Source organism: Carlito syrichta, unplaced genomic scaffold (genome assembly GCF_000164805.1).
Source record: "Carlito syrichta isolate Samal-C Ts95f unplaced genomic scaffold, Tarsius_syrichta-2.0.1 Scaffold107969, whole genome shotgun sequence".
NCBI classification, from domain to species: Eukaryota; Metazoa; Chordata; class Mammalia; order Primates; family Tarsiidae; genus Carlito; species Carlito syrichta.
Genome location: NW_007052065.1, coordinates 176,395 through 202,000, shown reverse-complemented (window position 1 = coordinate 202,000; position 25,606 = coordinate 176,395). Strand labels below are relative to the sequence as shown.

The 25,606-nt window shown below is 48.4% G+C and overlaps 1 protein-coding gene across 1 annotated transcript in view; it reads right to left on the bottom strand.

Annotated features, from left to right (window-relative positions):
- The window catches only part of CIB4 (calcium and integrin binding family member 4), a 60,279-nt gene extending 38,026 nt beyond the window's left edge, over positions 1–22,253 (bottom strand). The window contains exons 1-3 of the mRNA XM_008068059.1: positions 22,148–22,253; positions 21,649–21,683; positions 11,265–11,361 (exon numbers count right to left, since the gene is read on the bottom strand). Of these exons, the coding sequence (XP_008066250.1) occupies positions 11,265–11,361; positions 21,649–21,683; positions 22,148–22,201 (186 nt within the window). The 5' untranslated portion in view covers positions 22,202–22,253. The remainder of the gene's footprint in view (positions 1–11,264; positions 11,362–21,648; positions 21,684–22,147) is intronic.
- Between the last annotated feature and the right edge of the window lie 3,353 nt (positions 22,254–25,606).

The following is a 25,606-nucleotide window of genomic DNA, read 5'->3' as shown; positions in this document are numbered from 1 at the left end:
GGGAAAGCTAAAACTAGAACCCAGAGCTCTTCCCCACCTTCCCAGGCTTTCCGGACTACCTGTGTAGGAGGTGTTATCACACCCATTTGGAGGCTGAGGACACTGAGACCCCAAGAGGAGCAGTGCCATATTCAAGACAGCCCAGTGTCAGCAGCAAGGCCAAGGCCAAGGCTGGAGGCCAGATCCGGTCCCTCTGCTGCTGCCTGCTCAGCCTAGAACAGAGACTGCCTCCTACATCACTGAGCTTTTTCTGAAACAAACCACTTCTTAATTCTTTGGCTGAATGTCTAAATAAGGATTTTTGCCAATTCTGAGCCCTGCTAACTGATGAAGTTGTCAGAAAAAGATCTAATGATGCTTGAAAATGCAGGGAGTGAGCCAGCTGCCAAATTGCCCTCCTAGCTTCGACTGGCATCAGGGAGTCGGGACCCTCCCACTGGCGCTGGTGGGGGTGTGGGGGGTGAGTGCCGGAGACCGACTGCCCATCTCCCCCAGCTGTGTGGCTGTGTGGACAGGCTGCTGACCCCTTTGGTCTTTTGTTTCTCAGCTGCAAATGAGGCAAATTCCCTCCTCACACAGCTACCTCAAGGATTAAATGAGATAATGCACGTGCCACATCCCACACAGTGCCTGGTACGACCCAGATTTCAGGGCTGCCTGGGAGGCTGGGGTGGGGCAGTCAGCTGGCCTAGGCTCTGCTGAGTGCACGTGGCGGCCACGCCTGTCGCCCTGGGTGAGGGAATTGCTGAGGTTGCCAGCTCCATCTGGGGAGGTGCTGCGTCTCTGATCAGTCCCTGGTACTTATCTCACAGGGGTTTGCAGAGCCAGCCCGCTTCTCTCCGATGGGATGAAAGGCTTGGAGTGACCTCAGGTCCCATGAGGTGGAGTCTGGAGTGGGACCCCAGGTCCTTTGTTTTCTCTTCTTTCTCAGTGAAACATTGGTTCCATGCAGGAGTCTGGGCATTCAGGGTGGGACCTGGCGTGAGGACTTGGGAATCAGACAATTCTGATTCAGGAGCCTGAGAAGCTGGTTGCTGGGAGGTGGAGGGAACCTCTGTCAGGAGCCGAACCTAAGTCCAGGCCACCCCAACACATAGGACACATGTGTGATCTGCTCTCCAAGGATGGGCCCAGCAGGGTATCTCAGATATAGGTAGGAAAAGCTACTTCCCCTCAATCACCAATGACCTAGGCCACCAGCTCCTTCCCATCCTCCTTCCTCTCCCCTGCTGCGTGCACGTACACACATGTAGACATGTACACACTTGTGCACACATATGGGTACACACATCACCTGCTTGATGACCATGATCTTATCTTCCCCAGAAGGTGAAGATGGATGAAGAGCAGACAGAAATCTTGAGTTCAAGTGTATTTCTGTGATTATGTGGGCTTGGACAGGGCTTTTAACTTCTCAGAGCCTCAGTTTCCTCATCTGCAGAATGGGGAGACACCTCTGTGCCTTAACAGAGCTGCTGTGACAACCGAGGCAGTGTGAAAGCAGCTGGTAACCATGAAGCGGGTGACTAGGGCAGTTGACATTTGGGGTTGGAAAGTAGAATTGCTGCATCTATCCAATCTGCTTCTTTTTTAAACAAGCTAGGGAGACTATCTGAGGGTGAGGGAGAGGCTCAGGGTAGTGGCCTAAATACAGCATGAGGATTATCACTGGGTCCAGCTGTGCCTGCCTGGGTTGTGGGTGATCAAAGACTCCCCTGCGGGCTGCCTTCCCTTTGAGCTGTGTCCTCTACCCTCTGGCTGACACTGTGCCTAGGAGGCTATCCTGAGCTCGTGGAGCTGGGTGGTCAGGCTAGCTCATCATCATGGACCAAACCTCAGACACAAGTTTCTGCAGGATGTGGTAGGAAATCAGAACATGAAGTGTGGACACATTCTGGGCTGGGGAAAGGGGTCTGGGTTGGAACCTTGGCTCACCCTCTGACTGTCCCTGTTACATTGCACAGGTCATATCCCATCCATCCGTGGGCCTTGGTTTCTTCATCTGAGAAGACTTGTTCACCCCTGGGACAAGAGGTAAGATTTTGACAAAGCTCTGACAAAATTGACACAAAAATGTACCAGGAAGACCCCTGGAATCAAGGTACTGCCTCCTTCCCACCTTGACCTCATCTTGGATGGACAGGCACATCCAAACATCCTCTAGGTGTGCCATCTCCCATGGAATAGGGGCTCAAGAACCCAAAGGCCTCTGGGACTCCTTCCAGCCCAGGGCACTGCAAGATGAAACAGGACTTTAATCTTTAAGAACAAAGTTTTCATTGGGCCTGTCTCGGGGATTGGGGTTGAGCAGAGCCAAGTGCTGAGGGAGAGTCTATGCACAGGTGCTCTGAGTGCCTGACCCTGGCCTGGTCCCGGGACAGCACTAGGGAGGTCCTTTCCGGGCCCTCTGGGAAGGCTGTTGCATCCCGAGATTCACCTGGTTGCCCAGGAAGCCACTCAGCCTCGTGAGAAGTGGGGGAGGAGACTCTGACAGAGCACGACCAAGTGTCTCCTGCCAGGCCTCTCTAGGAGGGACTGTGCCCGCTGGGTAGCCCAGGTGAGACTGTATGGGCCCCAGCTTTGGACATTAGCGTCAAGAGTCTGAGCTCTGAAAAGCCCCCGTGGCTTGTAAGTCTCCCATTCTCTACCCAGAATTCCCTGAGAAAAGACCCTGTAAGTCCCTAAGACCCAACTCAGTGCACAGACTGCATTAAACGTGTAAGAACTTCTTATGGGGTGATGGGTGAGAACTAGGTGTGAGAGCCTCTGTTCACCAGATTTTGTCCACAGAAATTTCTCTCTTTTTTTTTTTTCCTGAGTTTGAGTCTAACTCTGTCACCCAGACTGGAGTGCAGTGGCACGCTCCTGGCCACCACAGCCTCGGCCTGCTAGGCTCCTGCAATCCTTCCACTTCAGCCTTCCAAGCAGCCAGAACTACAGGTGCGCGCTATCACACCCAGCTAACTTTTTATTTATTGTAGAGACGAAGTCTCGCCAAGTTGCCCGGGTGGGTCTTGAACCCGCGGGTTCAGGTAATCCACTTGCGTTGGCCTCCCAAAGTGCTGGGATTACAGGCTGAGCCACCGAACCTGGCCCAGAAATGTCTCTTATCCATGGTCTTTTCTCTCTGGTGATTAAATCAAAGGGAAGAGAAACAAAATTCCCCAGAGGTCTTTGCACAGGGGTAAGGGAGTCTGCTGGGGTAACCCAGTGTGGGGACAGGAAGGACAGTACAGAAGCAGGGCTCTAAGGACACCAACCAAGTAGAGCGTTTGGGAGTGGAGAGTGGAAGAGAAGGGTTTTGGGGGTGTGGGAGATTCTGAGAGGGTAACAATGAGGAAGGGCATTTTGCAATGTTTTACTATACACCAGGAAAGCAGGTGTTATTCCTGGGTTAAGACGACAGGTTGAATGAACCTTGCATCTACCCTACTCCCTCCTGACACCCACTGAAATGAAAGAAAAGGGCTTCCTTAGAGGCATGACCCACATAAACAGAAGGACCCGGAGAGGAAAGAGGAAACAGCAGCAGTTGCATAGCAGTAATGATTAGGAAGCAGATGAACAAGTGGCATATGACCTGGCAAACACAAGAAAGCAGGACCCTGAGCCCACAGTGGGGAAGGTGACATCAGCCTGACCTACAACCCAGAATCTACTATGGGCTCTGGAACTGGAAGCACCTGGCAGCACTGGAAATAGAGGTTAGCTAAAAGGAAAGTTAATTGCAAGTCTCTAAAAGTTGTTGGAGTTTCTAGACGCCTCCTTCCTCAACACTGTGGGGCGACTGCCCTTCCTCAGCCCCTGCAGAAGACGGGAGGTTGTTCTCTGGTGAGAGTACAACAGAGGTTTTCTGGCATGGGGGATGTCAGACACGACTGAGAACTGGGGAGAAGATAAACATTTGGGCACTGGACTCTGAGAAGCCACCAGCCCTCTTTCCTAAATAGGCTTTAGGATGTTGGCAGGTCAGACTTTACTCTTGGCTTTTCTAGGAAATCTTCAAGAAATGGCCCCTTAGCTCACCCTCCTCCAGTGAAGTTTCCATCCAGGACTTGAGCTTTGAAACAGCTTTTTAGTAACCACCTGTCACTCATAATTATGAGCAGATGATAACCAGATATCTGAAGAAGGCCTCTGATGTGAAAGCCAAGGCTCCAAACAAACAACTGAAAAAAAAGCACCTTGAAGGAAAGATCAAAGATGATATTACATCTAAGAAAAGAAGGGGAGAAAGATCAGAAAACAAAAATGAGCTCTTTGGAATTAAACACATGATGGTAGAAGTGAAGAACTGAATTAGAACTGAAGATAACGTTGTACATCCAGGATGTACAACATCAGGGTATGAGAGTTCAAAAAAGAAACAACAAAGAAAACAGAAGGTAGAAAGTTATCAAAGGTCCCAGAATTTTGAAGGATACGTGTTTCTAGACAGAATGGGTCTTCCATGTCCCTCACACACAGAGAAGGATTCATGCCAGTGAGTATTGTTGGAAATTTCAGAATGCTGGAATGAAAAAAAAGAGCCTACACATTTTCAGGGAAACAAGCAAACAAACAAACCAGAAAACAAAAAACAGATCATGAGAAAAGATCAGGAAACAGAAAGACCTTGGACTTCGTAATATTAAGGATGGTAGCTAAAATGCAGTAGAGCTATGCTTTCTAAATTCTGAGAAAAAAATGTAATCTATAATAAACCTATAACAACCTATAATATAACCTATATTCCATCTAAACTGTCAGTCAAGTATGAGGGGAAGAAGACATTTTCAGATATATAAGATGTCAAAATATTTACCTCCATTATCCTTTATCAGAAAGTTACTAGAGGATGTGCTTCACCAAGACAAGAGGAGTTCATGGAAAGAGATGAAGACAGAAAGTGCAAGATCCAAGGGAGAGATGAGAAGAATCACAAAAGATTGTAGAAGGAGATCCCAGGATGGTACCATGTACCAGGCTTGGAGAGCAACTCAGTACCGATTAAAGCATTTGGGAAGGCTTCAAGAGAAATCTCACTAAGAAAATGAAATGTATAGAAAATGTCTCACTTCTGAATGGAGGAGATTTAGACAACTGGCAGAGCTTCAGTGTTGATTTAGTGAAACATCATAGACAACTAAGCAAAAACAATGATTACATCCAGAAGAAACAAACAAAGATGTGTCTACAGGGAACTGTGTAGCCACAGTTTATTTCCTGATTCAGGCCTAAGCAGCATACGCAGTCATAGTAATGTAAAACATTGAATAATGATCTATCTAACATGATCATATAATTATATTGGGAGGGTGGGGGAATGAGGACTGGTGTGTAGTGTGGGCTGGGGGAGGGGAAAGAGAAATTATCTTCTCTAGGGGATGTCAAAGGCTGAACCATCAAGCAGGGGCAGTCCACATGTGCTCTTCAGAGATATGGAGGTAAATACCAAAAGAATCAGCTAAGAGCTGAAAATGGTTGCCTTAGAGGAGGGGAAATGGGGCGACCCCAGTAGGATAATAACTTAACTCTTGGCATGCATAAATAATTTTGATTTAAAAATGAAAAAAGTTTTAAAATTAAAATAAAAATTCAATGAAAAAAAACACACCAAGCCGGGCTCGGTGGCTCTGCCTGTAATCCCGCGCCTTTGGGAGGCTGAGGTGAGTGGATTGCCTGAGCCCGCGGGTTCGAGACCTGCCTGGGCAGTGAGACCTCATCTCTACAATAAATCAAAAAATCAGCCGGGCATGGTAGCACATGCCTGTAATTCCGGCTACTTGGAAGGCTGAGGCGGAAGGATAGCAGGAGCCCAGCAGGTCGAGGCTGCGGTGGCCGGGAGCGGCCACCACACTCCAGTCTGGGCGACAGAGTGAGACTCCAACTCAAAAAAAAAAAAAGCAAAACAAAACACACCACCGTTCCTACCCTTCCTACTTGAGGATTTCTTGAGAGTCTGAATAAATATCAGGACTTGCCATCACTTTCAACCTGGGGAGTGAGTTTTTTTGCAAGCTTACCTAAGCATATAGGCACCAACCTAGAAGTGGGGATTGGAAAGTTTCAGAAAAATTGAGGATAGAAAGAAAAGGAGATGGAACTGAAACCTTAGGAGTTGTACCTGCCTCGTACCTCCTTAGACCTCAGGCAGGTTCCCAAATGCCTCCGTGCTTTGACAGATGGGATAAAATGTAGTAGGGGTGGGACTATTCAAAGACCATCTGCCTGCAGGAACCCCTTTGGGTGAGAACAGCCCAGAGGAGTGAGGTCACCTCATCTGTGTGCAGGCCTCCACCCCACCTGCTCGAAGATCTTCCCTCAGGCCCTGCTACGAGCCATCCCAAGTAGACACCAAGACAGCTCTGGGCCCAGAAACTAGAAACCCAAAGCACACTATGCCTCACTTATCTGTATTTACAGAAAGCAAGATCGTTATTTACAAGAACAGAAACATTGAGCTAATATACTTTTAAGTACAGCAAATACAGCAGACAAAAAGAAAACAGCAACTTCTAACTGGAAAGAGGGCACCGTGTCCTGACCCAGCAAAGCATTCTGGTCTGCAGACTTTCCCCGCTACCTCTGCTACACGGGATGTTCTCTCTCTCACCTTGTTCTCTGCAGATGAGCAGACCTTTCCCAGTATTAAGAAGTCCACTTTTTCTACAAATGAACCCAAGTTAAGAAAACATAACTTTCTTCCCAGACCACTCAAGCCCCTGAGCCAAGTTATATCAGTACCCGGAACTCCCTGGGGCCCAGTTCTCAAAGCCTATTTCAGAGATGTGTTCTGGGCAATGTGAGTCACGCAGCTCCCATCCTGGGGACCCAACTCCCAGCAAGGCTCTCCTTGCTCACTTTGGGAAGCAAACTTTCTGCTTTGTCTAGGATCAGAAAGACACAGAAGGAACCTACATTCTGATGTCCAAGTCCCCAGCATCTAGTCTGAGGACTTAGGGATAGGTCAGTGACAAAGGGAGAAAAATAAGGACAAAGAGGTATGTATGGGCTGGGTGCAGTGGCTCATGCCTGTAATCCCAGCACTTTGGGAGGTGGAAGTGAGAGGATTGCCTGAGTTCGGGGGTTCAAGACCAGTCTGGGTAACTTGGCAAGATCTTGTCTCTATAGTAAATTTAAAAATTAGCCAGGTGTGGTGGCGTGTGCTTATACTTGGTAGGCTGAGGTGGAAGGATCGCCTGAGCCCAACAGGTTGAGGCTGCAGTGGCTGTGATCATGCCACTGCACTCCATTCTGGATGACAGAGTGAGACTCTGACTCAAAAAAAAAAAAAGAGAGTTGTGTATGGAAAAAATTGTTCTTGCTTTTGGGATTTGGTGCTTTGCTTCTTACATTTTTGTTTTAAAATTAACATTTAAAAAATGGTAGTGATTGTGGATGACTTTTTTTTAATGTCCTTACTTGGCAAAACTAAAAGTTGGTATCTCTAGTCCCTTCTTCCCCGCTGAAATTTTTTTTGGAAATAAAAAATCTGGGACATATTGTGGTAGAGAATAGGGCCAAGCTCTAGGGCCAGCACCACAGACTCGGGGTGAGGAGGCACTAGCAGGTCAGTCTAATCCCCCTCTGATAACTAAGTATGCTGGAACATCCCTTCAGGAACAGGGAGCTCATTCCCTCCACACACAGCTCTGGCAATTAGGAAGTGTTTTGTATTGTTGAGAAACCTGCACTGCCCTTGTGCCTGGACCTATGCCTGGGACCACCTGGAGAGAGGCCTTTCCTCTTCCAAGGATGACGTCCATGGGCAGGAACATGGGTTCCACGCCCTACCCTTCTCACCCTGTCGCCTTTGACAGGGTAAGTTTCCCTTTGCCTCACCCCAATTATTCCTTTTGTGAAGTGATTTGCCTGAGATCATGTGGCTAGCAAGTGAATTCAAACCTAGTTCTTCCTTGCCTGGCTGGGTGCCCTGTCCCCTAGCTCTCTGGATGAGGCAATGGCTCAGGGTCCTCAGCTCATGAGGTGGTTCTGGCTGTCAGAGACCAGTTGGAAAAGCAACCAAGAAACCAATGTAGAAAAAGAAAAGAAAGCAACATATAAAAAAGTCAATGGGATCCCAATAAACATGTACGATATATCAGCAGAGAAAAAAGTCCGGAAAGAAATACGCCACAATGGTCACAGCTGTCATCCCTTGAGGTGGGTTAGATGATTTTTATCTTATTTTTTTGCTTTTCTGTGTTTTCCAGTTTTTCTATAGTGAAGTGGCTCTTATTTGGATAATAGAATAGAATGTTGACCATTTAGAAAGATTAAATAAGAAAAGTAAAATTAAAGTCATGTGGCCCAAGATGCTGCTTTCCAGCCACTCTCCAATGAATAAGCTCTGGGGATGGGTGGGGGTTGGGTCTAAGGTGCCAAAAAGGCTTTAGATCCTAGCCATGCCCTGTGCCCCTGGCCTGTCCCAGGGAAGAGCAGGCCTCAAACCATCTGGGACTCCCCTGGTCTTCTCAAGTCTTGCTTCACTCATCTCCATCTCATTGGCCTCCCCACCCAGAGATGGAAGAGAGGAGTGGGTGGGGAGCATAAGGAGGTGCAGAGGATGCTGCCTCACCCCTGCTGGTCCCTTGCCCAGCACAAGGTTTGCATGCTTATTTATAGATGGGGGATGTAACAAACATGGAGTGTGATCCAGTCTGGTGAGTGCTCCCTTGGTGCTCAGAACAGAGCCTCCATGCCCTGCTTGGACGAGACTGCTACTAGAGAAGAGTGTGTCAGAACCACGGGTCACCCCCACCCTCCAGGCCACTCCTCCAGGGCAGGTCTTTGCCAGGTACTCCCTTTGAACCCCCAGAGTACCTGGTAGGCCCAGGTGCAGGGTCTGTGCTCGAGCAGGCCAAGCCCTCATTAGAAGTGGGGGCCGTCGCTTTGGTTTGGAGTCCTGGCTGACTCCCCACCGAGTAGGGGCTGGTCTGGGCTCTGCCATCATGTGGCCCTGGTCAAGTTGTTTCCCTCTTGGGGCCTCAGTTTCTCCAGGGTGAGGAGCATGTGAGTGACTAGACTGAATGGTCTCTAAGTTTTCTTTCAGACTTGACATTCAGAGTGTCTGAGGCTGACCAGTGACACTGCTCCCCACCCAGGGGAGGTCTGAAGTTTTCCATCAGCCTTGTCTCTCTGGCCGTCCCTGGCCCTGGGTCCTTTCGTGGAGGGTCTAGGTGTGAGAGAAGTCCCCGTGTGTACGTGTGTTGAAGCACGTGCATATATGCATGCTAGGTGTGTGGCTGTGGGTGGAGGCATTCGTGTGTGAACTGGGGACATGGAGGTGAGTGTGAGTAGGGGGTGTCAGAAACATAGGCTTCCGTTTTTTACTTCTAGGCACAGGCATGGTCTCCAATTAGCTCATCTTTCTGAGGATTCAATTTCTTTCTACTCCACGACCACAGCTTCTATCTGCTACCTCCACCCTGCTACCCACTGCTCACCCTTTCTCATTGTTTTGCCTTCTCCATTCCTGCCTCTGTTGCAAGCCCCAGCTTTGTGCTTTTTCTTTGTCTCTGTCTTAGAGCAAAACCTCTCATTGGGAGGGGCTGTGCAGCTGTTGGTTGAATGACCATGCGTGTGCCCCGACATGTCCCTCCTTCCAAGCTGGCCCTCTCTTCCTGGGAGTCCCCGGGCCTCTTCCAAGAGGTCCCACAGTTCTCAGAGCCCACCTTGTTCCAGACAGAAATGATGACAGGCTCTCATTGCACAATGACAAACTCAAATCATTATTCTGTTAAGATCCGAATGAAAAATAGGGAAGCCTGACGTGGCCATGATTTGTTAACCTGACATTGCCTCTCTGTGTGCTGCACAAATTTTAATTAAAATCTCAGGAGTGATTTTGGAGTGGTTTTATGGCGTGCCTCTGGGCTTTTCCAGGTGGCCCTGGAGGAGGGGCAGGGCCTCTATATAACAGGGGCAAAGCCCTCCAATGGTTGTCCCTGAAGTAGGGGGTCCCCAGCCCCCATAGAACGGTACTGGTCCATGGCCTGTTAGGAACTGGACCACATAGCAGGAGGTGAGCTGCAGGTGAGTGTAAAGTTTCATCTGTATTTACAATCACTCCCTATCGCTAGCATTACTGCTGATCTGAGGTGGAGCTGAGGCAGTGATGCTAGCACTGGGGAGCAGCTGCAAGTACAGATTAACATTAGCAATGTGAGGTTTGACTGCATGTCCTTCCCCGCTTGTATCCATCCATGGAAAAACTGTTTTCCATGATACTAATCCCTGATGCCAAAAAAGGTTGGAGACCACTGACTGCCCTAAAGGATTGGGAGGTGGGGGGAGCACCAACAGCTTATGCAAGCACCACCTGTTAAGGTGCCGGTCATCTTAGAGAGCATGGGAAACCCTCAGCCTTCCTCACCACTCCACCCATGTTACAGATGAGGAAACTGAGACCAGGGATGTGGTTTGCCAAGAACTTACCCACAGAAAGGGTAAGTGTGTGTGTGTGTGTGTGTGTGTGTGTGTGTGTGTTATGAATGTGTGAGATGTGGGATTCAGCCCAGGAAAAGTGAGTGAAAGCAGGAAGGGGTATGAGCATTAGACCCAGCCCTGTGTTTAACAGGAACCTTGAACCTTTGGTTCAGAGATGGTTGGCTAAATGGAGAGAGAGAGAGAGAGAGAGAGAGAGAGAGAGAGAGAGAGAGAGAAAGAGCAGACATGAAAATATCTTCTTTCCCTGGAGTCACATCTGGAGATGGAAGAAAGCAGGTTGGGGAGACAGTCCCTGGGCTGCAAGTCTCAGGGGAAACCAGAGAAAATTAATTGTCCCTCTAGAAAAGTTCCAGTCCACTGAGGCAGCCTGAGCAGATGAGAAGAAGGGTGAGGGGATGGGCAGATGACTGAGGTGGCACCCTGGTTTTCCCAAGGCCCACTTGCCCCAGCTTGGCTCATGACAGATAGCAGGGGAACTGACAGTGAGCAGACAGTGGTAGGGCAGACCAAAACCTGATGTCTAAAAGATCACAGATTACAGGGATACTTCAGAGGAGGCTCAGCAGGGCCAGTGAAAGCCTCCAGTTGGGGCCACCGCCTTCCCCTATGAGGCCCAAAGCAAGTCTCATGCCCTCTCTGCTTCTGTCCTTGCCTGGACAAGATGGAGGGAGGCCAGATGTGCACGGGAAGTGGCCCATGGCCTGCTGGGCCCTCTGCCTGGAGGGTCAAGAACCTCTTGGAGTGTGGTGACTGAGTGCCTGCCTCACCCCCACCCCCGACACCATCAGGGGGTCAGGACACTGCCCTTGCCCTGCCCACTCTTCTGGACTCACCCGCAGGGCTGGCAGGGAGCTGATCTGGTCCATGGTCAGTGTCACCTCCTTGTAACACTTCCCAGGAGGACAGAGCTTCAGGAAGGTGTCGTGGATGCTAAGGAGAGAGTCACGAAGACCACATGAACTGGGGAAAGGAGACGACGTGAGGGGGCAGGATGTCTCTTTGGGAGAAGAGGACTCAGGATTGACTGGCACAGAAAAGGCAGTGATATATCTTTCCACCCCCTAGAAACATCTCTGGGACCTCCTGTATGCCTGGCACACTATGGGGGTTGCAGAGACAAGACAGGTGCAAGGAAAGGTAGTGAACGTGCTCTGTGGCCTGGAGCGCCCTCTACAAGTGCTAGTTATAGAATGTCAGTGCTGAAGGGGCTTCTGTCATCACTGGTTCCAGCACCCCATTACAGATGAAGAAACCAGCAGAGTCTTGGGGAAGCCACGTCTGCACCTCTGGCCATCTGCCCAGCTGCATCCTCAGCTTGGAGAAAACAGGTCATTTGGTGGACCTGGGGGAGCCAAGGTTAGAACCCAGCTGCCTGCAGCCAGCAAGCCACACAGCCTTGCAGCAAGCTGGTTCCAGTAGATTGTGAACTGAGGGGTCTTCCTAATTATCCCTGTTGTCAATATTTCTCCCTGTAGGCCCCCTCACCAGCCCAGAGGACTCTGATTAAAGTGAGAGACAGAGGGTGAAATTGCAGTATGTCCCCTGAGAAGAGGATAGGAGAGAGCTCTGCCCCAAGCCAAGAGGGGATGACCATCATCCTCTGTCCCTCTTGTACTATCCTGGACACAGGTCCCTGCCCACCAGCAGGCTCTTGAGTCTGCAGGACCAGCAACCAAGGCACTCAGTAGAGAGGAGAAAGTAGTGGCTTTGAACCCCAGAGGCTGGGATGTCAGATCGTGCTCTGCTGTATAGCAGGGTTGTATTACCTTGGGCAATCCCCTCTGAGCCTGTTTCATTATTTGGATAGAGGACAAGAATGATAGCTCTCTTGGGGGGCTGTAGTAGTTCAGTGTGAAGGAGAGTGAAGTGCTGTGAGGTGTGTGTGTGGTGGGGAGGAGGGGGCTGAGTGGTGGATTGTGGGGTAACTACAAGCTGGTTGAATACATGCTGGGGCCAGGCATGCTGGTTTACATCTGCAATTCCAGCACTTTGGGAGGCTGAGGCAGGAGGATTGCTTGACTCCAGGAGTTGGAGACCAGCCTGGGGAACATAATGAGACTTCATCTTTACAAAAAATTTTTTAAAAACTTAACTGAGTGTGGTAGTGAGCCCCTGTAGTCCCAGCTTTCAGGAGGCTGAGGAGGGAGAATCACTGGAGCTCAGGAGGTAGAGGCTGTAGTGAACTATGTTCATGTCACTGCACTCGAACCTGAATGACAGAGTGAGATACTGTCTTAAAAATTAAAAATTAAAAATAAGTCTCTAGAACTAGACAGTTCTAAGTTGAAATCCTGACTCTGTCACTTAATAGTCTGGTAGACATAAGCCGACCTTGAACAACTATCATAATACTATAAGAAAGGGATTGTCAGTAGTGGGAAACTGCCAACGGAGGGGGAGGTACACCTATCAACAAGGGTACCTGCATAATGAACATTGTATACCTAACCCTGAATTGTACCCCACATCTTAAAAAGAAAAGAACATTCAAAAAAAGTAGTCTGGTAGTCTTGAGCAAGGCTCTGAATCCACTTGAGCCTCAGTGTCCTCATCTTTGCACTGGGTGTAATACATCTCCCCTCACACATTTGTGAGGATGAAGTGAGGGGAGGTAAATGAAAGACATGTCAGCAAAGTATATGGCATATAAGAGCTCTTGTATTACATAGGGCCTTGGAGGAGATCCCTGGCCTTCCCTCTCTATCTGTATTCCTCTCCTGTGGTAGTGGGAGCCAGCTAACCTGACCCAGGCCTGCCCTTATGGTCCTCGTCATGGTCCAAAACTACCTCTCCCTCCTTTAGTCAGCTGAGTGCCTGGAGGCAAGTAATCTGATGGAACTAATTCATACTCAGGAGTGAGTGACTCCCCTGAGCTTCTGATTAGTGGAATGGGGGGACACATGAATAAGTGAAGACTTTGGAGGGTGATTTCATAGGCAGAGATTCAGAGATAGAGCAGCAGGCCCTCCCAGGGCCCTGATGATGCCAAGGGGCTCCCAGGACCCCATCCAGCCACTCACCATGTCACAGCTCACTGACTAGGAAAACAGCCTTCAGATCCCAGCCATGGGAGGGTAGAAAGAAAGTAAGTTGAGATTCTGTTTGCCCAGCACCCTGCCCAGACCCCTCCTCTGTGCCCTGGGAGGCATTCCCACTGTCTTCTAGACAGCTTTGGCCCAAGGAAAGCACCAGCAGGAGACCAGAGATACAACAGAAAGGTCAGGATTTATCTTCCCCTCCCGTCCAGCCTTGCACGACTCTGCAGCCTCTGTGTCCCTTCTCTTGCAGCCGAGTAGCCAGCTTCCACAGCTCCAGCTTTTCACTGGGCACCTCAGGCCTAGTGGCAGTCCAGACTGGCCCAATGCTTCCCTGGTCTCCTGAGGGTTCCTTTACTACAAGGTGCCTTCAAAGATCCTGGCTGAGTGTGTTGCCTCTTTCCTGTTGGGATGCTGGCAGAGTCTGCCAGACCCCTTGGATCTTATTTCTTCACCTCTAGCTATGTGACCTGGGACAAGTTGTTGGACCTCTCCTAGCAGACAAGCCAGGGTCAGATCCTGACTGTGTTCAATGGGAGATGGTCCCTCTCAAATGGTATTGTGCCAACCGCTGCAAAGGCCTGACAGATGGGAATGGGAGAGCACTGTGACTGCCCACTTTCGAAGGGGTCCCTAGTCTGTCACTAAAAGCCATACAGTTTGGGAAGCAGGGTCTGGAATGGGTTGGGGGAGGCATTCTCTAAGGAAGGTATTTGGCAGCAGGGAGGGGCAGTGGCACCACAGGTCAACAACAAGGAAGCAAAGCTGTCACTGCTAAAGCATCCAGTGGCCAATAAGGGGCAGGGGCAGTGGGAGGCAAAAGAAGACCCAGGCAAAAGACACATTTTGTCACTGTCATTGTTAGAATTGCTGGTGTGAGCAGATCGACTTTTGGTAAGACCAATTTTCAATAAAAATTACATTTTATTAATTTTTAAAAATCCCCTAAGGCAATGCACCCTTATGGCTTGCACTCAGGCCTACTGTCTACTGTCCTTGCTATGGAGCTGTGGGGAGTGCCTGCTATGTGCTGCCAACCTCTGGCCATTTTCATGACAATCTTGCAAGGAAGGGACCATGACCTCTTTCCAGATGAGGAAACTGAAGGTCAAGGAGGTAAGTTAATTTGCCTAAAGTCACATTGTGGTGAGTGTTAAAAGCCAGAGACGTAGTCACTAAAGCTCTTTCCCCAGAAGAAGGGAGATGGCGGGACTGCTGAGGGAAAGAGAAGGAATGCCCCTGCCTTTGCCACCACACTCTCGTGACCAGACTCATGTGCTGGGTGCGCTCACACACATCATCTCCCTGAATCTTCCCAACAACCCCCGAGGGAGAGTATAGGGGCGATCATTTCCATCGTGGGTAAACTGAGACTCAGAGAGTTTAAGGGGTATGCCCAAGGTCATAGAGCTGGGAAGAGACAAATGGAGGACTGAACCCCAAACCAGGTTCTTTGGGCTGTGCTACCCACACATGAAAGGTCCATCCTTCTCCCAGGTGAGAGAGTCTCAGCTCCAGCCCCTGCAGAGCCCCCTGGGAGGTGCTGGAGGGAGGGCCCTGCCCGGACTTCGTGCCTTCCCAGGCTGCTGAGTGGGCGGGCTGCCCGCAGATGAATCGTGGCTGCATCTTTGCGGCCACAAAATGTTCTCCTCCTCCAAATATGGATCAGCCGGCTCTAAATGGAACTCTGAATTAATCACTAATGGACTCAAAAGTCAAAGCCATTTGAAAAACTCACACATTCAGTCTGCCAGAAATCAGGCAGCCAGGCTGGGCTCCCTTCCACACATAGCCCCAGAGGAGGGAGGGGCTGTCTGCGGCTTGGAGGCCAAGACAGCTGGGAGGCCACTCTGCTGCTAACTTTTGTGGGCCCTCAGACCTGCCAAGTCCCCTCTCGGGCCTCAGTGTCCCCTCTGTGAAATGAGAGCCTCAGTGATCCCCCTGCCTCCCTCCAGTTTTGGCATCCTATGGCTTTAAGTTTCTGTATCTCTCTCTGGCATCCTGTTTACACCCTTCCGTCTGACACTCTAGTCCCAGAGTCTAGTGATTTTCAACTGGGTCCTACGTTAGAGTAATGTAGGGAGTCTATAAAGGGATTTGTACGCCTACCCCTGAGCTTCTCATTCAAGGCCAGGCTAAGGCCCAGGCATCTGTAGGTTCTACAAACATCCTAGTCAATAGTTCTTTGGGGTCAACAGTCCTCTGCCCCATGGTACATTCTGCGGGTGTTTCATAAATGGCCCTTATTTAGCCTGAAAATGTGGTTTTTAGTTCCCGGATCTGCTACTTCCAATCTATGTGGCCTTGGGGAAATGACTTCCCTGAGCCAGTTTCCTCATTTGCAAGAAGGGGCTGATAATATCATGATAATAACAGCAGCCACATACTCAGCACTGACCAAGTGCCAGGTATTGCTCCAACACCAACACAGATTCCATCCCCCATTGTCCTAATAATGACTTTGTGAGATTTGGTTCTATTTCTCTCATGTTACACTGCTTTATAAGTATGAAAAATGGGGCTCAGCGAGGGTAAGAAACTCACCTGCAGTCACACAGCTACGAAGGGCAGAGCTGAGCCTCAAACCTTGGCCTTTGGCTTCCAGGAAAGAAACCTATTACCACTCTACTTGCTGACCCCGAAGGGCTCTGGGAGAACCCAGAATCTAATGGCCAGGACAGGGTCATGAAGTCTGTGAAGTGTTAGGAGCCTCTCGGGTGCTAAGAAGAAAAAAGCCTTGTGGCTGAGTAAGCCTTGGCAGGGGTGAGGAACAAAGCTCCAGACTCCCAAACCAGACCCCACCACCACACCCATGAGGGGGTCAAGCGCGATCCCCAGCAATACATAGTAGCCCAAAGTGCTCAGATAGAGTCAGGCCAACCTGGGCCTGAGACACAGAGGTCTGGGCTGGAGTCTAGCTGTGCTCGTCCAGGAAGACACGTGTCCTCTTTGGGTCTTGCAGGATCTACAGCCACAGCTCGAAGGGCCTGTGCCCAGAAGAGGGTCTTCTGGGACAGCCAATTCAGCCAGAGTCAGAGAGGGCTGCATTGAAGCTGAGGCCATAAGGGGACTTGCTCTTCCAGAGATAAAAATCCACAGACTGGAAATTTAGAGTGCACAAGTCTCTTCTTGGAAGGCCAAGAAAGGCAGCCCCGGACTGGGAAAGGGCTGACTCCAAGACAAGATTCTGTCACATGTGGTCTGTGGTCTGCTCCTTGCAGGAGGTGTCACCTACAGATCTGGTGACCAGCCCGTTAAGTCCTCATACAAGTCACAGATAAGAAGGTGGGAAAGTGCTTGACAGTGTCAGCCTCCCTGCAAAGATAACTTCTATCTGTTGGTCTCTTGGTACTTTTTTTCAACTGATTAAGTCCATCCCACTGTACAATCATCCAGGCCACATTTCTTTCACACTTACGGGGAAATCACAACATGTTGTCAGAGACCACAGAAGAAAATCATTTAAATGACTGGACTTTGTCTGGCCCAGCTTGGCCTTGACAGACAGGATGGCTACCTCTCCCCATACAGCACATGTCATCTGTCCCCTGAGCCACAGTCAGTGCAGCTGGGCATTCTATTGACACTGTCCCATCACTCTGAAGACAGCACACTCACACTAACCCCAACATTCAGCTCCCCAGGGCCCCACTATGAAGCTAATATCATTTTGTGTGTGTATGTTTTTCCAGGGAAATTATTTGTCTGGGTGTGCTTGTGTGAACTTCCTTTTATATTGACAAGAACAGTAGCATCCTGTATATACCAGTTTAGTTTACTAAGGTCATACAGTTAAATAAGTTAAAATGCAAATAGTACTAGAAGGTTTACAATTAAAATTACCAACATCCAATACCCCATGCTGCCTCTCTACCCCTGTTCTCCAGAGGTAGCATTTTACAAACATTTTGGTTTTCACTTAATGTTTACATAGTATTTCTAAATACTGTGCTGATATTGCCATTTGTTGGGTTTTTAAAAATCATTATAGACATTATCTTGTGACCTCCTGCAATAAAAGAAAGGATTTCTTTTTCTTCCCACAAACTCCCAATATAAAGCAATTTGCCTGAGTCAATATTCAGTGTTTATATTATCATTATCTTATATTATATATGTATTATTAAAACATTGCTCACTGCTGAGTTTCCTAGTGCAAAATGATACATTTTCTTTCTTGTATGACTTTTGATTTTCCCAGAGTTAATAATCACTCTTGATTTTTTGCTTAGATTTCAGTGTACCTATCATTATTTCATCCCAAACTTTCTGCAGAACTGTAAAGCTCCTTGCACTATAGCATATATACAATGAACATAGGTTTATTTTGTTTTCTTGGAAGCACCACTCCTGGAGCCCCTGACTCTTTAATTCTAATCTGGACTGATTGCTTTCCAGGCCCATCACACCACTGCCATCCTTGCGCTGCCCTTTACTATCTCCCTTGAAATTCACTTTGCCTTCCTCCAGGTTGAAACCTTTTGTTTTCCGGATCTTGTGTCTTCTTTTTTCTTGGTTTATTCACTAGTTTTAATGGAGGACATCCTATGAAAGCTTTCTAAGAGGAGGTTCTAAGAGATAATTTTTAAATTTGCATGTCAAAAATATTGTTATTCTACCTTCACTCTTGGCTTACAGGTTAGTTAGGATTTAAATCTAGATTGAAATTTTTTCCTTAGAATTTTGAAAGTGTTTAACCACTGTCTTCCAACATAAGTCCAAAGCTGTTCTGACTCCTGATTCTCTGTGTAGTCTGTTTTTTTTTTTTTCTCTCTCTCTCTATGGAAGCTTTTAGGATCTTCTCATTATCTCTAGCATTCTGAAATGTCATCATGACATGACTTAATGTGTGTAGGCTGCTCTTTATTTTTTCCTCAAATATCCAATGCCGCTTGGCTTTTGACTCATACTTATATGGAGTTTCTAAGATGCTGTCCAGAAGCTCGCCCTAGTCTTCATTAAACTGGTGGCCCCAAGTCAGGGGCCTGTCTGGCTCCAGCTCTCTCTAGATGGTCAGCACCTGTCTTCCCAGGGGTGGCGCAGGGATGTCTAGGGGATTGCAGGAAGATAGAAGGAATCACATAATACTTTAAATCCTCTATTCTGTTTTCACCTGACACTGTATCCTGGGCTTCCAAGGTTCCTGAGCCTGTTTGGGTTCTTGATTCCATCATCCAACCCCTGCAGGCAATTTTCTTTCCACTTTCTGTTCAACTAAGTCTGCATCATGGGTCTATCTGCTTTGCACTTTTGAAATTTTTGTTGACTTCTCTCATCTACTATCATTGCTTGTGATCCTTTTGTTCTTGTGGATTTCTCTCTTCTGAAAAACCAATATTTCTTGCTCTCCTTTGAGTAAAGAAAACAGAGACAAAAGAAGATGCTCTATTCTCCATGTTAACTGAAAGTCCCCTGCACTTTGCTTTCTTAACTTAATCATATACATTGGAGATGGCTCTATATCAAACATCAAGCTCCTCCTCTCCTAGGCAGTATTCCACGGAGGGATGGATTTGCATTTATTTTACCTGTGACCTATGATGCTAGTGGAAAGGCCATGTCAAAGTGTGTTTCCCACTTTGAACCAGGATGTCTGAGCTTGTCCAGCCTTTGCTGGTCCTATTCCATTTTTCAAAGCTCTAATCGGTTGTTCCACATCCTCAGTTGCTCCCCAGGATGTGGTCTCCTGGGTCCTCGGCTTGGCTCAGTAGAGAACTCTCACTTGTATCACCCTCCCATCTTGGAGTTTCTGCCCCCCAGGTCCCCATGCTTGTCTTGCTCTGTCTTGTTTGAAGGTGTCTAATATGAGAAACAAAAGCAGAGTAGGAGCTGAGCTCTTCACCCTCTGCTCTGCCTGACTTATACAGTACATCCCTAGACCCCGCCCCCAGCGCTGACCCGCTGCTGTTCTTCAAGGCCCCAGAGTGTGGGAGCCTCCTGGGCAGAAGCTACCCAGGGGCAGGCGTGGCCCCTCGTGTCCAGGATTAGAACTGTCAAAAGAAGGGGCGGGCCAGAAAGAGCTTTGAGAGCAGCTTGTGAGAGACAAGGCTAAGTATGAGACAAGGCTCCCCGAACTGGAGCCCTCCCTGGCAGCATTCACCAGGATCTGCCTCCCCAGTAAAATACATATCAAATATGCTCTTCTAGGGCAAAGGCACCTTTGATGGGCATGGAAACAGGCTGGAAACAGGATCTGGGCAGAGGCCATTACAGGGCCTGGGTGGGCCATTAAGAAGGGAGGAATACCTGAGCATGACTTGCTTCCAAGGAAATCTTTCTCAGAAGGCCAATACAGAACAGATGGATGGATCGATGATCCACTGATGGATTGATAGCAGGTGGATTGATATTCATGGAAGAACCTGAACCCTCCCCACCCTCCTGGCTCTCCTCTGACCCACCCATCCCTTGCACCACCATGCTCACTCCTAGTATATATGAGGAGCCCCAGCATCTGAAGAATACCATTTGGAGCCCCTGGAGTGAAAAGAAGAGCAGGCAGGGCCATGGTCCATTGCCAAGAGCATTAACTAGTGCAACTCCTTTGAAGGACAATACTGTCATATCTACCAAAATTCTAAATGTATCTACTCTTTGTCCAGCACTTCTATGGCTAGGAGTTTCTCCAGTGGATTTACTCTCACCTGTTGGATAAGATCTTTATACATAAATGTATAAATGCATCATCTGTAAAAATGAAAACCATAAACAACTTAAGAGTCCATAACAGGGGGCCAGTTTCATCCACACTAAGGGATGACCAATACCATTAACAATGAATGAGGCCAATCTCTTTATGCTTTAGGTGAAACTGGCCAAGATGAACACTTAAAAAAAAAAAAAGGTACAGAACAGTTTGAATGGGATAAATGCTGCAGAGTGAATGGGGTTAAACTGTGTAAGAATATAAGTAGGTCTACACATGGACAATCTTTCTGGAAGGCTGGATGATACACTAACAGCAAGCAGAGGCTGCTGAGGGTCTGGGAGGAGTGAATAGAGACATTTGCTTTTCACTTAGAACTTTCACACTATTTGAATTTTCTAGCCATGCTCATATATTCCTTATTTAGATTTTATTTTATTTTTACTCATGTGCTACTTTTTAGAAAATATCAATAGGGGTTATGTGGGTAGTAGGACACAGGGCATTTGGAGTTTTTTGTCACTTCTTTATGCTTTAAAAAGTGAGTGAATATTATTTTACAAAGGGAAATCCTATAACCCAGCGACAGTCCCCAGTTTCTGTGGCTCTCTGTTCCCTGGTCATCCCTCGTCCCCTCGTGTCTTGTGCTTGTGGCAAAGTCATTACCCCCTGAGAACCTGAGTGGGAAATGTGACTTCCAGATCAGATGTGGTGACTGAGGAGGGTTAGTCCAGGCTGAGACGATGAGGGGAAAGGAGAGGGTCCCAGACTGGAGGTGTCCTCACTCTAAGCTCCCCCCACCTCCCCATCAAATGTCTTGGTGAGATTATGTATTCATCAGACAGGTTTCTGTCGAGCACCTGGCTTGGTCCGAGCATGTACACACACTCTTCTCATACTGTTCACACTCTATGCAGCCCCATAAGGAGGGCATCTTCAGCACCTTGACATTGTAGGGTGGTTGTCTTTGGCTGGACAGAGGCTTGTATGACAGCAGGGACTGAACTGCTCACTATCACACCCCCAGTGCCTCCACAGTGTCTGGCACATAACAGGCACTGGAGAGAGCTTGGGAATAAGGGGGGAGGGAGAGAGAGAGAGAGAGAGAGAGAGAACGAGCGAGCTGAACTTCAATGGTGCATCTGACTTTGCTCAGGCAGTGCATGGTTAGAACAGGTCTCAGACTTCAGTTTCCTAAGTCCTTTCCCCATTTTCTTCATCATTGCAAGAAGGCTTTGTACAGCTCTGTGATCCTATGAAGAAACCCCACCTTGAACCCCAGTATAGGGGCAGCAGCCTGAAGCCTGATGTCTCATTCAACTCCAGGGGGTCCCTGGGAAACACGCCCCAGGTGTTCCTTGCCTGGGGTACATTCCTGACTGCCCTGTTCCAGACTCATCTTTTAGAGCTATGTGGCTCTGAGCAAGGACCACACTCAGGAAGCAGAGTGAGATGCGTGTGGGGGGTGGCGCCCGCTCACCTTGCACCAGGGAGAGGGAGCAGGGAGAGGGAGGGGAGCTGGAGCTCTCTACTCACCACAGAATTTCATTTCTGGTGAGGAAGGTCAGGGCCTGCAACAGATCACAGAGAGGTGAACTATCTGCTCCATTCAGCCCTGCCCTTGCCCCTTGGGGAGTGGGGTGCATCGGGGCTGGGGAGGAAAAGTCCATTCTCTTCTTGCACAGCTGGGGCAATGCAGGAGACCCAGTCCCAGGTCGTGGATGTCTGAGGTGGTGGCACAGGGGGAAATAGCACCTTTCCTTCCCCCATTCTCTGACTGCCCAAGGAAGGAGGGTGTTGGCGCAGACATAGAGAGGGATCAGAGACAAGACTAAAACCCTGGGTTCTGGAGCCGGAGACCTCAGGGAAGGAAGGTGACCTCAGGGACTAGACTGGGCCATATGGATGCAGGTTCAGCAAAGGCAAGAGCCACCCCTACCCTGCCTGGAAAACTTCAGGTAAGAGTTTTCCCACTCATCCTGCCTGCCTTAGGAAGTGCCCTCTCTGCCCAGAATCTCTGCCCTGATCTCCCCACCTGGTACTCTTCCAAGTCCTCCCAGTGCATCTGGTACCTCAAACACTGCCCCATGCCAAACCCACTCTTCTCTCTGCCAGTGGCAGAACCTCAGCCCCAAGGGCTCACCAGTTGAGGCAACTTGTTGATCTGGTTGCCATGGTGACCCACATTCCACCTTCTGCCCATTCCACCTGAGCCTCTGAGTTGGCCAAAAAACAGATTCTTCTCATTCCCAGAGTTAAGAGACATCACTCTCAAAACAACAGACAGAAAGGCAGCCCAACTGCAGGGTTGAGAATCACATTGTTGGCTCAGGGGTCATACTGCCTGGGTTCAAATCCCAGATCTGCCTCATGCTGACCATGTGACCTGGGGCAAGCTACTCAGTCTCTGTGTTTCTTCATCTGAAAATTGGGGGTGATAATCATAGGATTGTTGTGAGAATTAGTCAATTTAGGTGACAATGCCTAGCACATAGTAATGTTTAGTGCTCAATTTAGTGCTCAATAAATGTTAGTATTAGAACCACATCCTGCCAGACACAACAACTTGCATCTATAATCCCAGCCACTCTGGAGGGAAGTGGGAGGATCACCTGTGCCCAGGAATTAGAGGCTTTGGTAAGCTATGATGGCGTCACTGCACTCCAGCCTGGGCGACAGAGTGAGATAGTGTCTTAAAAATACAAATACAAAATAAAATAAGAGCCTCATTCCAGGAACCATATCTGATGTAGGGATACAGAAATGAATAACATAGACTCTGACCTCAGGAAGTGGTCCCCCAAAACATGGAAAAGGGCATTCTACCCCATCAGGGTGTCTGCAGGAACAGAGAACACATTCAAATCAGGATAAGGTGAAGAGGATCTAATGAGGGAACTCTCCACACAAGTGTGGTCAGGGTGTAGGGAAACCACCAGCATAGTTCAGACAACAGAGCTGCTACCAGCCCCAGCCCAATGATACACCTGGAAGAAATATCCCAGCGTCCCTCTCTCCTCTTTCTCTGATCTCCTTCAGGGACACAAAGCAGGGTGGACTGGATGAACAGTGAATCTGAACAGAGAAGACATCCAGCACAGCCTTCAACATCCCAGGCCAGGAGGATCCTCCAGAAGTAATCTCCCCCTCCCCTGCCTCCAGGAGGGTCTGCACGCCCACCCTTGTTGTGCCAGGGCTGGTCTCCTTGTTCTAGGACAAGTTCTTCCATGTGCTCTCCTAGGTAAACATCACTGTGACTTTCTGACAGAGCTAATTCACATCTCTGGGAATGCAACTGCCTGCCTGCCTGCTCTCCCTTTGTCTGTCCTTTGTGGGGAGGGAGTCTGGTGGAAGAAAACCCAGAGCCCTCATTCCTTCATTGACTCGCCAGACAGATAAAGTATCGACAATGTGCCGGGGACTTGGCTTGACCCTGGAGGAGAAATGACGGAACATGATCTCAGCCCTCAAGAAACGCATGCTCAACAGACACACACACACACACACACACACACACACACACACACACACACACACACACACACCAGGGAGATGGAAACAAATGCCACAGGGGGATAAGAGTACAGAGATATGAGTATTCGGAAGAGGAAAGATTTGCTGGGAAACAAGTCGTTTCATGTAAGTGGTGGCATCTAAGTGGTCATTAAGAATCTGGGTTCAAAGTAGCAAAGGCGGGTCAGGCGTGGTGGCTCATGCCTACAATCCCAGCACTTTGGGAGGCCGAGATGAGAGGATTGCTTAAGCCCTTGGGTTCGAGATCAACCTGGGCAACTTGGAGACCTCACCTCTACAATAAAACAAAAAATTAGCTGGGCATGGTGGTGCGTGCCTGTAGTTCCAGCTACTTGGAAAGCTGAGGCAGAAGGATCGCCTGACTCCAGCAGGTGGAGGCTGTGGTGGCCGGGAGCGTGACACTGCCCTCCAGTCTGGGTGACAGAATAAGACTCCAACTCAGAAAAAAAGTGGTAAAGGCCTGGTTGCAATTCTTCTTGCTGCATCATCTCACACAAGTCATAAAGCCATTCTCAGTCTCAAGACTTCATCTGTAAAATGGGAATGATAAATCTCTACTTTATAATTATTGCAGAGGTAAAATAAAATGATATATGTTTGTAAAGCTCTTATTTAGCAAGATACCTGGTACATATTGAGTTATCAACTAAGGATAAATAATATTACTTTTAAAAGCTAGGCCTGGGAGAAAGGATAGGATTTAGCAGGCAAAGTCAGCAATCAAATTCTATCTTCTGCTCAATGCTTTCAGTTTCTACCATGATTGATCAAACAGCTTCTATCTGCTAGGTGTGTCCACACAGACTTTCTGCATTCACATTCACAGTGGCTCTGTGAGCTGGGTAGTATATCCTCTTTCCTTGGCTGTGAGGAAGGTGGAAGCTGGTGAGGTGAAGTGATACTCTTGGGCCACTCAGCTGGCAAGAGGGTAAGTTGCAGGTCTGGGGATTCCCAGAGCATGGTAGGAAACTCAGGGAAGCCAGGGGATCTGCAAAGTCACCCCCTCCCTCCCCCCGGAGGCCACTTCCGTCTCCAGTGTCAATCCTCCTAATTACAACAGGTGCAAGTGACAGGTTGTCACCGGCTGGTTGTGACTTTAATACTTGGCTGACACTTGTTCAAAAGAAAACAAAAACAAAGGAGAGAACTGCCTGGCAACTGAGAGCTGTCTCAGTCCCTATTGACTGAGTTAGGCAGAGGAGACAAGAGGTGAATGAGATGGACAACGTTCTGCCCTATGGAGTCAGACATGCTTACACATATCCATATCCCTTAGACAACCATGCGTGCTATGTAAGAAAGAGCAGGGCAGGTTGAGGAAGGGCATGGCCCCAGAGGGGTTGGTGATCATGGAAGCCTTCTCAAGGAGACACCACTGAAACAGAGAACCGGGTGACAGGGAGGGGTACGCCAGGCTGAGAAGTCAGGAACAGTTTTTCAGGCTCAGAAGGCAACAGGATCCAGCTAGAACTTAATAACTGTTTGGTTTTCACTGTATTTGCTTACCTGGTACCTTCCATTTTGAAAATGATGCAGGTTTGCCATTTATGACTGTAATATAAACTTTCCCTTATAAATGTACCTGTTTAATTAAAGATATAGGAGCCCATTTTAAAAATACTAAGTAAATAATTATACACATGGTGAAGCAATATGCCAGAAATCACAAAGTTCTCTCTCTCTCTCTCTCTCTCTCTCTCTCTCTCTCTCTCTCTCTCTCTCTCTCTCACACACACACACACACACACACACACAAAACCAAGGTTTGTAAACTCTGCTACCTTCTTCTCTCCTTCACCTTTCAAACCCCCAGCTTCCAACTCCTGCCCATCCACCCCCCACAGGCTCCGAGATTTCATCCTAGAAAGAGTTTTCATTTGTTCCTATAATAACAATAGTAACAATAAGACTATCACCTTACATTTGCATATCTCTTTGTAATTCCAAAATGCTTTTCTCT